General features: G+C 35.4%; 1 protein-coding gene across 1 annotated transcript; it reads right to left on the bottom strand.

The window, feature by feature from the left end:
- Positions 1-2,590: 2,590 nt before the first annotated feature.
- LOC110804583 (uncharacterized) lies at positions 2,591-4,499 on the bottom strand. The gene is made up of 3 exons (XM_022010187.2): positions 4,461-4,499; positions 4,202-4,280; positions 2,591-3,123 (listed from the first exon to the last, which is right to left on the bottom strand). The coding sequence occupies exons 1-3, from the start codon at positions 4,464-4,466 to the stop codon at positions 2,852-2,854; spliced, it is 357 nt and encodes a 118-aa protein (XP_021865879.1). The 5' UTR covers positions 4,467-4,499; the 3' UTR covers positions 2,591-2,851.
- Positions 4,500-16,133: the final 11,634 nt, after the last annotated feature.

A 16,133-nucleotide genomic window follows, 5' to 3' on the forward strand; every position in this document is an offset into this window, starting at 1 on the left:
AACATCTACGACTTGGATAATATTCATATTTCCGATACGATCCATATTTCCGTTTCCGGCAATATCATCGTTTCCGGAGTATTCATTTCTTGCCTGTGACGATCTTAGCTCCCACTGAAACCAAGATCCGTCGGTTCCGAATATTCATAGATGGAGTATTTAATGCCATTAAATACTTGATCCGTTTACGTACTATTTGTGTGACCCTACGGGTTCAGTCAAGAGTAAGCTGTGGATTAATATCATTAATTCCACTTGAACTGAAGCGGCCTCTAGCTAGGCATTCAGCTCACTTGATCTCACTGAATTATTAACTTGTTAATTAATACTGAACCGCATTTATTAGACTTAACATAGAATGCATACTTGGACCAAGGGCATTATTTCCTTCACGTATTTGTTTGCTCTATACCTTATTTAGTACTTCATTTCACCCCACTGGTTCTCTCTATCTCTACTCTCTTCGATGGGAAACTTTACCAAACCATATGCACATTTTATACCCTAAGATCGAGCATGTACATTGGGGCTCTTAGAGTGTCTCTCCAATTAAGTAGATCTCCAACAAGAACTATCTCTTGCATGACCAACACTGGGCTCTCTTGAGGTGCTCTTGTATACTCCCTCCGTCCCTTAATACTTGCACCGCTTTCCTTTTCGGGCCGTCCCTTAATACTTGCACCGCTTCTATAAATAGAAATTTTTACCAATATTATATTATTTCTCACACTTACTTATTAACCCCACCTACACCCATATTTCCTACAAAAAATATTTAAAAATTCACACCCCCACTCACCACTCTCCACCTCTTACACATTTCCCACTAACTATATTAAAAAAATACTCACTATCAACTAACACCCATTAAATTAATAAGTCAATTCAAATGTCTTAAACTCCGCACCGGTCAAACCGGTGCGAGTATTAAGGGACGGAGGGAGTAGCTCTTAATGAAGAGTTACTTCAAGGTATTTCTTGGCCAAGACACCTCCAAGGATTGATTCTTGTTGAAAAGTGAAGAGTAACTTTGAAAAGCAAAGAATAACTTTGGTAAAAATGAGATTTGATAACTCTTTTGAAAAACCAATCAATGTTGGGTATTTTTAGGAATGAGTTCTCGAGAGTGTCTTGTAGAGAGATGGTGGTACAGAGAGAGAGAGTTAAGATTTAAAAAACCAACTAATATACATGCTTATTAATAAAGTAAAATTTATTATACAGAGCAATATTTTAGGAACGGGGGATTAAATACAATATGGTTATTGTACTTCGCAAAGACAAAATAAAAATGAGAAAAAGGATGAAACTTTTTTGAAATTCAATAATCTTCATGAAGTCTTCTAAAAATTATAAACCGCCTCCTACAAATTTAAAGTCACTTGAATTACATATCCTCATTAATCAAACTATCCATATAATAACAAGCTCAATAAATAAAATAGTGTCAATAAATATAGTTTGTGTAGAGCTGGCAATTTCAACTGAACTCGATGGATGTCCATCCACCCGATTCAGATTATACGGATGAAAATCCGAAAATAAGCGGATGATTGACGGAAGATGGATGGATCGGATGACGGGTGGATCGGATATGGATGAAGGTGCATCCAACCCACCACCCGATCCATCAACCTATTACATTAGTTGTATGATTTAATTTATCATCATTTACTTTTATAATATATTTACTATTGTAAATAAAACTATGCTAGACATAAGCGTAACACAAAATATTGCGTTCCCTTACTAGGATAACACAAAGATAAATCTAAAGCTTTGTAAAAGTCATGCTATGGTATATCAGAAAGAAAAATAGCCATGTGCACTATATGTGGCCTAATGATTCTTAATTACAATATGTGTCACTTTAAGTTGTTTTTATATATATCTTCAAATATATTTCACCCGACTCACACCTGACCCACCCGAATCATCCGTGGATGATGGATGGATCGGATGTGGATGAAGAATTTTACGGATAATGGATGGGTTGGATGACGGATAAATTGTCATGGATGGATGCGGATTGAGCCTCACCCGATCCAAACCCGATCCATTGTCACCCTTAAGTCCGTGTAACACTCGAGTTTGACTTTTTTTTTGGGTGAATACACTCAGAGTTTGAGGACTAGCAATCGTAACAATAAATGTTACTGAATACTCGCACAACTTATCTTATAAAAGTATCCTGAATTACTTGCACCGTTTTTATAAATGACAAACTTTTATTAATATTATACTTATCATGGACCCACCTATATCCATACTCTCTAAAAAAACTTTAAAAAGTGAGTCATTTTCCACTATCCTTTTGAAAAGTTGACTAATTTCTCTCTATCTATATTAAAAAGTATTTCACTAACAACTGCCATCTAATTAAATAATAAGTCAATTACATTGTATTAAGCTATGTGCCGGTCAAATCAGTTCGATTATTACGGGACTGAGGGATCAGAGTACATCATATTATATAAAGTATTATTGAATTAGTAATAACACATATTTTCTTAACTTCGTTTTTTCTAAAAAAAATTATTAAAAGAAAATTAGATATTAGTAGTCAAAGATGTGCATTGATAAATGCCATAATAAAAAATATATTTATTTAGAAGCAAAGGGAGTGAGTAGTGATCGAATGGACACATCACACATGAATACAAAATTACAAATGAGAGGCATGTAACTAAAACTAGCTATAAATGCAGTACCTTTTTTTTTTTGTACGTAAACTCCCACTCTCTAATGAGTACGTGGTACAAACCGTACAACACTACAAAGCAATCAAATTAACCTACATTGAAAAACAATGGAATGATAGAAAAACCCCTTCCCCTCCACAAACTAAACATCAGTAGTACTCGTCGTACTCGTAAAGATAGTGATACCTTGGATAGTGTGGATTGTAAGGCATATAGACATTGACAATGGGAGCAACTTCAACAGGAGCAACTCCAACAGGAGTAACTTGAGGTTGTGATATCACAGGCTCTTCTGCAGGTCCAATTGTAACTACCTCTGTACGGTACGTCTTCCTCAATTTGGCCACAACTTCTACCGGATCCATGTTCCCTTTTAGGATTAACTTCCTCTCTTCCGTGACAAGTGACATTTCAATAATTCCTACAACACCCAACACCAAAATTAAAAAAACAACAAATACTTAGCGATTTTTTTGTTTTCAATTATGCAATGAGAAGGTATTTGGCATCACAAATTTTAAAACATTATATTACTACTCATTACGTAGCAGTACATACTCCCTCCGTCCCGGAATACTCGCAACGGTTTGACTGGACACGCTTGCCAATGCACAACTTTAACCATCAATATCTTCAATTTATATATTATAAAAACTTATAAAACATTAATATTTTGAAAATATATATTAAGATGAAGCCAACAATATATTATATTCTAACACTTATTTTCATATACTATAAATAAAATAAGGTCAAAGTGAATTATGTGAATAGTGCAAAAAGTCAAACCGTTGCGAGTATTCCGGGACCGAGGGAGTACTAGTTATCATTTGAATTGGTAACGTGATACACACTCCTCATTTTATTTCTAGGATAGCATGAATTAAAACAAGTACGTACTACCTCCGTCCCTAAAAGTTTGCCTCATTTGAGTTTCACGGCCGGTCTCCAATTCACGACTTAAAACGTAAATATCTCTAATTTTACAAGCTAGCATAAAAATTATAAGAAGTTGATATCCCAAAAATACACTACAAAAATTTGTATATTTTATGACAACCTAATAACGATGGGTAAAAATCCCGTCGCAAAATGGCTTTTGCGACGGGGATAACAACCCAACAAAGATGGGAACAACTGTCGCAAATGTCTTTTACGACGGGTTAATGACGGGATTTTCCATTAACGACGACCCCCTTTTATGACGGGTTCGCGACGGAAAATCCCGTCGTTAATCAACAATTATTGGCCTTTAGCGACGGGATTTCTCGTCGTTAATAGTACAATTTCTAGCTTGTGGTGATATACATTAAAACGAATCTAACAAGATCACAATTAATGACTATATTATTTAATTCTTATAAGAATTCATGCTCAATGTTTTTAAAGTTTGACCCAAAATATAGCAATGATGAATCTTTTAAGGAGGAAGCTGAGTATTTACTTATAAATTAAAAAGCAAATTAAAAATGAACGATAAAGTAAGAATACATAAATACCAGCAACTGAAGAGACTATCTTCATGACCTTTTTCTTGCATTTTTTATCGTCATGGAGGTCCAATGCCAACACCATCTTCTAATTAACACAACCATTTAATCATCAACCAACCAACCAACACGTAAGTGCGTAACAATTAATGTAATATAATACAGTTCGGACATATTAGTAATGCTAGCTTTACATTACATTTAGAAATCAAGCTATTACGTACGTACATGGTACATTAAGGAATGTGATTATGTGAAGAAGACTTACTTGCATACTGTATTTCTTTTAGATGAAGTATTCCTTACCATGGATATAATATTATGAAAACTTTTTATAGGGTTTAAACAAGATTTGAGTTATAGACCACGTCAGGTCAACGGAGCGTTTTCAACTTCTTACGCAGAAATGGGAGACTATTTAGCTTAGGTGTTTTTATTGAATGTATGATGCTTCTTATGTCGTAGTTCGTACTCTGGAGTACTAATTAACCAAGTTGCCAAGTAGTATATATGCTTTGGCCCCCCAAAAAAGGCATTTTTTGTCTTTGTACATATTAATTCAACAGACTCAAAATATTGCAAATTATATAAATTTATTTAGGATCCCAAAAGTTAAGTTTAGCTAAGCCATGAAAAAATTCAGTTCATTAAACGAATTACACCGTAACTCACATGCAAGCCTTGTTATCCCCGTCGCAAGTTGAAGCCAACAATTAAGATGAAGCCAACAATATATTATATTCTAACACTTATTTTCATATACTATAAATAAAATAAGGTCAAAGTAAATTATGTGAATAGTGCAAACAGTCAAACCGTTGCGAGTATTCCGGGACCGAGGGAGTACTAGTTATCATTTGAATTGGTAACGTGATACACACTCCTCATTTTATTTCTAGGATAGCATGAATTAAAACAAGTACGTACTACCTCCGTCCCTAAAAGTTTGCCTCATTTGAGTTTCACGGCCGGTCTCCAATTCACGACTTAAAACGTAAATATCTCTAATTCTACAAGCTAGCATAAAAATTATAAGAAGTTGATATCCAAAAATACACTACAAAAATTTGTATATTTTATGACAACCTAATAACGATGGGTAAAAATCCCGTCGCAAAATGGCTTTTGCGACGGGGATAACAAGGCTGGAGAAATTCTTTCACAGTTTTTCATAAATCAGAAATTGGTAAGAGTTGAACCGACAACCTCATATTATACGAAATACAATACGGAGTATTGCCGTTGCTTTATTATATGATCATTGAACCTCCTAATGTATTATTCTTCTTATCTTTTTTAAAAAAAAAAAAAAAAAATGATCATTGAACAAATGAATTTTCATGTGAGTATTCGACTTCCCTACTTGGATTTTCGACCAAATATACCAACTCATGTATGTTTCAAATTTCCCAATGCTTTTCTCTTTATTTAACTTTATCTCATTTATAATTTTTAACTTAATTTGTTATTTTTTATAATTAAATTATTCTCATAAAAATACTACTCCGAACTAATTTCGACTCAATATTTCCTTAATTGGAGTAGTGGGTGGATCTTAAACAGTTTTACAAAGGGGGAGGGAATAGTAAAAAAAATTAGACAATATAGTACGGAATATATGATTTATATAATTATATTAAAATTTTATAGAGCTCGGGCCAAAATAAAAATTACACTACAAAAAGTTTTACCCGCGGGGCCACAACTAATTTAGGGGGGGGGGGGGCATAAATTTTTTATGAATTTTTTCCCTCCACATCTCTATGAATTGGAGAGGGGTTTTAAATTGTATCACAAGTCAAAGCATGTGACCTAATCACCTAAGGTGGACTTTTTGGAAAGAAAATGAAACCACAAAAAAAAGAAAGGAAGAAAAATTAACTCCTACGTCAATATAAAGTGTCATATTTTTTCAAGTATCAATCATCCACTTTCCACAATGTAGTTTCATAAGATGTTTCTTAGGAAAATTCTAACTGACCTCATTTGAATTTTAGATAATGACATGTCTTAATTTTCAGGGGAGTTTCATTTGAATAATTAGAAACTCCTTTATCTTTTACTAGAGCATTTATATTTTCTGTTTTAGTCTCCGTTTCAAAATAATCTTTACCTCTGTTTTAGTCTCCGTTTCAAAATAATCTTTACTTCAAGGAATGTTAAATCGATTAGTAAAAGTAAATTTGCAAAACTTGTATAGTAAAGGCCAGGAAAAACGAAACAACTATTAGATGTCATTCCTGGTGTCTGTTTTAATATAATGTAATAGATAGATATTATACTTTAGATGTGCATGGTAACCAAGATTCTTTAAGTTTTACAAAAGAAGCAAACACAAAGAGTATTAGCCAATAACCTGAAGCATTACCTTGTAAAACTCCTCAGTACACACTACATTAAACTTGGGGAGTTAGGGTGATGCAACATTATTGGTTAGTGCCAAACTACTCTGTAATCTATATATATAGAAACTGATATTGATGCTTAGCCACATAGAGTTGGACATTCATCCCAAAACTGCACTCATACACCATCTTCTATCTTCAAAACAACTTGCTTGAGGGTCCACTACACAACATTGTTCCTCTAGAAAGAGTTGTTGGTCCTATTTTGATCAACAAATGCATGGTGCGAAACAACTATTAGATGAACTTGAATGCCCCTTGATCATTCTACAATTTAAATACAACTTAGTCTAAGAAAAACTCTAATATAAAATCATACCTATACATAACACTATGTGCTTCTTTTGCTTTTGTTTACTTCTTGCCCCTGACTTATGATGAGCTCATGAGCGCTGATTTGTGTTGGTTCTTTGTCCCTAGTAGTGTTCATGCTAATGTACATGGAACAGTTCTCCGTTTGTTGCTCCTTTTCATAACTAGGAACCCATTCCTTGGGATGCTAGTTACAAGGTTGAAGCTCGTTCTTGAGAGACATTCCGTACATAAGCCTCTACCTTATGATGTTCCCATGCTTACTCGTTATCTTGGGACTGAGGGTACTGCCCCTCTCTCTCCTATGGGAAATGCTGGTAGGAGGGTTCTAACAATCTCCTTGCTATTGCACCACAACTATTTGTACAATTCTTGCTTGTGCTTTTGACTCGTGTCTTGCTGCATTCAGGTTCCCTTTTGAGCCATAACTTGGATCTTGGTACTACAGCACGACCTTGCCTTATTTGCGGGTTCTACGATCTCTTGCTCGACTTGGAAAGGAGAAAAATCTATTTAAATGTTAATTTAAATTTAACTCTTTATAATTGTAATTCGTATTTTAGAGAATCATCTTCATATATTCTGATCATAGGATCGAACATTTGGACACTTTTTGCTTGTAAAAGCTTAAGTCATTGTTGGAACCGGATTTCAAAATCCGCTAAAGAATCGCTTAAGGACAAAAGTTCTTATCGGAACCAAATTTTATATCCGCCTATTTTTTGTTTAATGTTCCTTTCCTCACCGGAACTATTTTCGTAAATGTGCTGATGATTATTAGAAATTATTTACCCTAGGGGGTAATACTTGCACAATTTCTAACTCAAATCAGCTTTAAATGAGAATCCGCTCTTGGAATATTGAAGGGGGTAAACGTGACCAGGCAATAGCTGAATTCCTCCTTATCAAACATAGATTCAAACCAGAGATTCTCTTCGTACTAGAAACAATGACAAATAACCAAAATAGTAGAAACGTTATCAAAACCTTAAAATTTCAACATAAACTCATAATTGACCCCTTAAATCACTCCGGAGGTATCTGTATATTATGGAACCATGACAACATTAAAATTACAAACTCTATCCTGACTAATAGATGTGCACATCTAACAGTCTATGATAAACCAACCGACCTTACATCTCTTGTTTATGGGATTTATTGTCCAGCTTAGGAAAGCGAAAAGAATGATTTTTGGGAGTCTTTAAAAAGTTTTTATGATAATATAACGATGCCATGGCTTCTTATTGGAGATTTTAATGAACTTCTTTCTCTAGATGGTAAAATTGGAGGCAACCTAGTCTCTCAACGACAATGTCAACGTTTCCCTGATATAATGTTGCACCTTAATACAATAGATATAAGTTGTATACAAAAATCTTTCTCTTGGAAGTCAAACAAAGATGAATTTCTACTTCAGCGTCTAGATAGAGCTATTGTTGACTAACAATTTGTGAATTTTTACCCCCAAGTTATCATCTCATATGGAACTTTTTCCATCTCCGACCATGTCCCAGTATTCTTTGAAACCAAATATCCTAATCTCCATCAAAAAATCTCTTTAGAATTCAAAAACTTTGGACTTTTGTAATACCTCGTATTTTTCTGTATTTATAAATATATTTTATTATATTTATAAAGTATTTTGTTATATTTATAAAGTATTTTGAAAACGAATTAAATTTAATCAAAGCCCAGTTAAAATTCCATGATCAAACCCAACAAGGCTTGCAAGGATTAATTTTAGTTAAGACCGAAAGTAAGCCCAACTCAAAACCCTAAAACCTAGCCCACGTGGGAGAGAAAAACTATAAATACACCCCCTCATTAAACCCTCACAAATTTTCAGCAATCTCTTATCTCTCCTCCTTGCGGCACACCCCTCTCCCTTCGTCCGTCTTTTCCTTCGGCCCCAAGCAAAATGTTTTGCTTGGCTCATTGCTAGCCCCGCGTGCTGCTTGCCTCGCCTCACCTCGCAGCCCCGCAGCGCCCAGCCTCGTGCTGCTGCTGTTGTTGCCTCGCCTCACCTCGCGTACTCCCTCTCTTGCTCAGCGCACTCGCGTGCCCTCGCCCAACGCCCAGCCTCGTCGCTGCCCCTCGCCCACATGCTGCTCGTGTGCGCGCTCCTTGTGCACGCTGTCGTGTGCTGTTGCGCGTGTTGTTGTGTCGTTGCTCCGTCGCTCCCACACATAGAACACATCAATTGTTGTGTGTGTGTGTGTGTGTGTGTGTGTGTTGTTGATTGGCGATAATCAAATTGTATACTTTTAAACTTTTAATTTTCAGTTTTTAAATTGTTTTAATTGTTTTAATGGTGATTATTTAATTATTTGGGTTGTTTAAATTGATTGGTACGGTTATGAACACCGTGTTTTAATATTTAGTATTCGAATTGATGATATTGGTTTTTGATTCAAAGAATTATAATTTTCAGATTTCAAGGTTAATTAAAGTGTCAATTTTTAAGGTCAAAACATGGTTTTATTGATAATCTACTAGCAGGATTTTAAATCCGAGTGTTTAATAGATTGATTTACATAATTTAATGACGATTTAAATTATGGGAATCAACTTAAATTTTCAGATTGTTTATAAGCTTTAAAGAGTTGATTTTTAATGGTTTTAAAGCTAAAAAGTCAATGTTTTTATGCTAGGACTTGAGTTGACTATTTGAGACTATTAATTTATTGAATAACAATTAATTTCTAATTAAACAAAGGGTTTTAGTTTCTTAAATAGTTTCTGGAAATTTAGTAAACATGATTAATAATTAAGTTTCTCCTTTGTGTTTATAGGAGTTGATTTCTAGTGGGTTGTGATTCGCACAGTGGCCCCCGTACTTAGGTATTCCAGGTACGTACAAGACTAGGGTGACCACCCATCCCTTGAGGACTTTGTGAAGTGTATTGAATGCGAATCATGTGAACTTATATATTGGGAATTCATGTTTGATGTGTAGACAAGCATGTGATTATTATTATTGAATCTATGTGAACGAGCATGTTATGAATTGGATTATGCTTTATAGATTCTGTTGAACTATCATGTTATGGACTTTTATATACGTTGAATTATGTCAAGCATGTTGTTCAAGTTGGTTTTCATGTATGAGTGTTGCGCATGCAAGTTATTATTTTTATTATGCTATAGTACGGGAAGTCTAGCATATGTTGAGCCTATTGAATATTGCCGGACTCCATTGTTTATTCTACCACAGGGGTAGAATATGCTTAGAGAGTCTATGTGAATTGAACTAAGGACAATTCGTGCTAAGGGCACACCCCGCTTGTTAATAGGCAATGTCGGGTTATCTCAAACAATGTTTTTGAGAAGGAACAACGGGAGTAATTTCTCTTGAGTCTATGTTTGATCACAAGTTCTAAAGGATTAAAATGAAGTGTCATTGTTGAGTTGTTTAATTGTTTAATTGTTCGCATGTTATGTCTTGTGTAGAGTCTAGAGTCGCCTTGAAAATAACATACTAATTAGCGTAAAGTGTAACCCGAATGAGCTTCAAAACTCTTGGAACGTATATACCTTGAGTACGAACAATGGGGGGAGTCTAGTCGGAGAACTTGTACTCCTTGAATGATACAAGATGTTGTTTCATTCTTTCGTTTTAGCCCGTTGCGCATTGGAATTCCGTCGGTATGGTCCGACTGTCGGTAGGAGTCCGACTTGTTATTATTTGGTGTATGGTGGGCTCCCATCACCCTTTTCTTTCCTTTTGAGGATACTTTATTTTACCCGTTCGAAGCTGCTTTCTATATTAAACTGTGAGTCAAGAGTCGTGTGAAGTGTCGAGTCTTGTCTCCATGTTTACTTGATTATTAATTGGCTTTTGTATGTGGATTATTAATTCGTTGAGTGAAGCATGTTAGGATAGAATATTATTCTAGCTTGTTCGTACTTAGCTTTTGCTGACTTCGTACTTCATGTCTTTTGGTCATGGCCTTCGCCTTAATGACCCTATGATGATCCATCATTGCATTTGCGTTGTTGGGGAGTAGATTTTAATAAAGCAGGTTTGTAGAGATAACTTGCGGGAGAAGTTATCATGGGATTCGTGTTGAGAGTCTAATTCTTCCGTATTTAATAAACTCTATTTATAGTCATGATTACTACTATTGCTATTATGGTTTGAAACTTAGTTAATGGATTTTATAAACTATATATTTAATACTTTGGTTTGGGCCTTGATGGTTCTAGTTTGTTTTAATGACCATTAACTATTTAATATGTTTTGAAAGTTAGTTAAATTTCGCTGCGTAATTCTGGTAAATAGCCTTAACCGTTATCATGGTGGCGGTAATATCTTGGTAATTCCTTTGTTTTAAGTTGGAAAATGTTTTATAAAAAGCAAGGAATTCTTAGGGTGTTAGAAAGTGGTATACTAGAGCTTAGTTTCATTCCTTCTTTGTAGTAAGTAATACTACAAAGTGGTAATCGGAGACTAAGGCTGCCTTGTAGTAAAGTCAAAATACTAATTATTTTTGAAAATTGTTTTCCTAAAGTCAAAATGCTACTTTTGAGTACTCAATATTTTGAAAGGTCAAATACTAATTATTTTAAGTTATTTGAAAATTTATCAAATTTATTTTAATATTTATCGGATTTATTAAATTCAAATAAGGTCTGATTATTTTCGAAAGTCCGAAATTCTTTTCTTTTTCGGATTATTTATTTTCGGATATTTTTCTGAAATTTTCGGAAAAAAAATATATATATATATTTTCGGATTTTCCGAATTTAATTTTTTTTCCCCTCTTTTTCCGAATTATTTATTTATTATTTTCGGAAAATAATCAATTAATTAATTAAATTATTCGTATAATTATTTTAATTTTCGATTTTAATTTTAATAATTTTGTGTATATTTGAAGTTATTTATTTAAATTAATTTCGAATATTTTTATTTTACTCTAAGTGAGGAAAGGGTAGATTAAGAAGGGCATATTTAGACTAAGTATGCATTTAATCTAAGTATGCATTTTAATCAAGTGTTTATGTGATTATGTCTTGATTATGTGATCTTTTATTTAAAGTTTGATCATGTTTTTATGTTGCTTTATGTGATTAATTGCATCACGATTCATGATTAAGCATGTACTTGAGCATTGAGATTGTATGGCTCCACGAACTTACTTTGTTTTTGGAACACTTTAGTATGACTTTTTAGTTGTTGATTTTCAGGATTTAAGATGTTGCTTTCAAAGTACGCAAACCTAGGACACCTAGAGAAGCTAGATTGTGAAACCCCGCACACCTACGTGCAGAAGATTGAGTTTGCTTGCAACTGTTTTGCGGCAGTGCAGAATCTACCTGAACTAAGGAAAAAGGATGTCATGGCCGAGATGGTTATTCATTGTTTGCCCCATAGAAACCCATACATAGGTCTGAAGCAACGGTTTAAGGATATGCATTCTGCCAGTGACCTTCCTAATTACTATAAGTATGGTACTCCAGATGGTAGGTGGAGGTATGACATGGAGATTATGACCACTATTCTAGAGATGGCGGAAGATAGTTCTGAGAATGGTAAGATGGTGCAAAGTATCCACAACACAGAGTTTAGTAGTGACATAGAAACCCAGATGGATGAGGATAGTGATGATGATGTTGTTGAGATTGAAAACCCTAATCCTATCATTCCTGAACCTACTATTGAGATCTCTAGCGACACAAAAATTGAGCCTGAGACTAATGATGAGGTGAACAATGAGCTACAATAGAATAATGAGGATATGGAGTATGAATCTGATCCGGAGGAAGACTTGGATGACTTTGAAGGCCATGATCCCTCTCCACCAGTCTGCAGGGGAGGATGGATAGTAGAGTAGCATTTAAAGACTTTTCTAATGTAATAGCTAGTGCTTAAATTTTAGTGAAGTAATAAAGTAGCAAGCTACTATTTATGGTTTTAGTAGTTCATTTTATGGTTTCTCGAATAAAGTACGGTCCAAAGGATGTATTATTTCTCATTGAAGTAATAAAAGTTTAGAGTTCTTTCTCTTACCTTTAATTCTAAGTTTACGTTCTCTTTGAGCGATTATCGCAAAAGAATTTCATGTATTTCTTCAATGAAATTGTACTTGTAAGGTGGTTCAATTTTTCACCACTTAAACGTTATGATACGGATTAAAGAGAGGAAGTGGCCCAATAATAGGCTCCTATCTTTTTCTAAGGGTCCGAAATTTTCATGCATGTTGTGCTAATTGTGTGACTTGTTAGTGCAATGCTTTAGCAAGACAGTGTCCAAACCCAGTTGTTAAAGTTAGTCTTTTATTTTATTCAGGAGAAGGGAAATGACTATCCAAGGGATTGCCGATGTGGTTAGGCAACTAGCTGAAGTAGTGCAGAACTTAGCACAGAATAGGAATAACCAGGGACTTGATCCAGCTGGTGAGATGTTTAAGAAGGTAGCCTAGAGTAAGCCTCCTTTGTACCAAGGGGAAGTAGATCCAACTGTACTTGAGAACTGGCTAAGGGAGTTCGATAAGCTTATCCTAGTTGTGAATTTCCCAGAAAATCTTAGGGTTAATAGTGTTGTGTATTACCTTAGGGGAGAAGCTGATTTGTGGTGGCAAAGGTGTGAGATTTCTTTGAGAGCTACACCTGGATTTGGATGGGAATTATTCAAAGTAGCCTTGAGAAACAAGTTTTATCCACCATATCTGAAGAAGCATAAAGCCCAAGAGTTCATCGAGTTGAGGATGGAAGGGATGTATGTAACTGAATACTATTCCAAGTTCATAGAGCTATCTAGATTTGCACCTGAAGTGGTGGCAACGGAGGAGCTTAGGGCTCAGAGATTTGAGAGTGGATTAACTATGGATTTGCAATTGATGCTTTCTGGAGAGACCTTTACATCTCTTGACACCCTGTACGGGAAAGCTGCTCATTTTTATGGTCTACAGCAAAGGAAGAATGGAACTGGTGAAAAGAGAAAGGATGTTGGTAACCAAAACCAAGGTGGTGGCCAACAGAATCAAGGGAACTTTAAGAGAAACAAGGGAAATAATCATTTCCAGTTCAGGGGAAATCATGGTGGGAACAGAAATAATTTCCACAAAAACAATGGAGATAAGAATCAGTCTGCAGGAAATGGAACGAGAGTCTATGAGTGTAGATATTGCCATAATAATCACCCAGGACGGGACTGTAATGGAAACCAAGTTGTCTGTAGGTTCTGTGAGAAACTAGGCCGGCCATAGAGAATTTGAGTGTTGGGCCAAGAATGGGAAACCCAACCAAGGCAACCGCCAGAACAACAACCGGAATAACCAGAACCGGAATGGAGGAAACAATGGTGGAAACCAAAAGGGTTACCAAAATTGTAATAATGGCAATAATGGCCAGAGTAATGGAAAGTCTGGGGAAACTATCAGCATAATGGGAACCGAAATACCAATGGAAATGGCAATGGAGGTGGCTATAACAAGGGAGTTTCCCAAGGGAAGCTGAATGTGATCACTAGGCAAGAAGCAGAAAACTCGTCTGACGTCATAGCTGGTACTTTTTCTATTAACTCCATTTTAGTTAAAGTACTATTTGATACTGGTGCGACTTATTCATTTATATCAAAGGGTATCTTAGAGAAGTTAGAGTTGAAATAACCCGGAGAGATTGAAGTACCCATAGTGATTACCAACCGGTGAGATTGTGAAGTGCACTAAGATCCATAGAAATGTACCTTTAACCATAGCCAAGACCATATTCATGTCTAGCCTAATTGAGTTTGAGTTAAGAGATTTAGATGTGATTTTGGGAATGGATTGGTTGGCAATGTTTAAAGCCAAGATTGACTGTGAGAAGCAGAAGATCCACTTAAAGTCTAGTCTAGGAAAGGTTGTATCATATCGCCGTTTTGGGAAACCTAGAAGTGTAGGAATCATCACGGCTATGGAGCTCGTGAAGTTATTACATAAAGGGAACCCTGTTTTCTTATGCAATGTGAGAGACTTAGAACATGTGATGAAAGAGCAACCAGAGGACATTGCAGTGGTAAATGAGTTCTTGCACGTGTTTTCGGAGGAGATCCAGGGAATGCCGCCCAATCGACCAATTGACTTCACCGTAGACTTATTACCCGGAACTGCACCTATCTCGAAAGCCCCATACCGGATGGCTCCGGCAGAAATGAGTGAGTTAAAAGGTCAACTTGAGGAATTACTAGGGAAAGGTTATATTAGACCAAGTGCATTGCCTTGGGGAGCGCCAGTCTTGTTTGTGAAGAAGAAGGACGGAAGTATGAGACTCTGTATAGACTACAGGGAGCTCAATAAGGTCACAATCAAGAATAAGTATCCTTTGCCTAGGATAGATGATTTGTTTGATCAGTTGAAAGGAGCGGGAATGTTTTCAAAGATTCACTACTACAAAAAAGGGCAAAGAGACCCTTCCAAAATGGCTTAAGAGATCTCCTTTCAAGGGGTCTCTATCTCACAGGTCTCTTTGATAAATAGACCCCCTCATCGAGAGGGGGTCGATCTGTTTGTTAAAAGCTAGAGACCCCCACGTAAGAAAGAGGGTCTCTTATGTAAAAGCTGGTGAAAATATTTTAGAAGGGAAAGAGACCCCTTATTAGAGATGGGAGATCTGTTTTTTAAAATGTTCAGACCCATAAGTAAGATAGGAGGTCTCTTAGAATATTTTATTTTTGTTTATTAAAGCAGTTAAGACCTCATATATAGATAGGGGGTCTCTTTGTTATTTTTATTATTATTTTTGTTTACAAATTAAGACCTAATATCTTAGATATGGGGTCTCTTTGAATTTTTTATTATTATAACTAGAAAGCCTTTATTACACCTGACGGGTCTCTTTGCAACCTTTTTTTTTTATAAAAAAAAACAAAAGAAATCGATAATAGCAGAATAATACAGGTCGATCAGCGATATATTCAGAATTAATATGCATATTCAACCTGCGTTTACACCTCCACTACTACAAAAATAGGCAAAAAAACGTAAAAGCTTTACATCGGTAATTTATTAAAACCTAGGAACAATAAAATAATGTTGCCAAGTCATCTTCGTTTAATTCAGCTTCTTGTTCTAGCAAATACTCGAGCCATATGTCTCTAACCTCGTTGACATTGTGATACCTTTGTTCTTGTGAAATAAAGTAGAGCAACTACAATCATCACAATCCTACTACTGAAGAAGCTACACGCAGAACAAACTAGATTTAATTTAAGACTGATAACAATACTAATAGATTAT

Source organism: Spinacia oleracea, chromosome 4 (assembly GCF_020520425.1).
Source record: "Spinacia oleracea cultivar Varoflay chromosome 4, BTI_SOV_V1, whole genome shotgun sequence".
NCBI classification, from domain to species: Eukaryota; Viridiplantae; Streptophyta; class Magnoliopsida; order Caryophyllales; family Amaranthaceae; genus Spinacia; species Spinacia oleracea.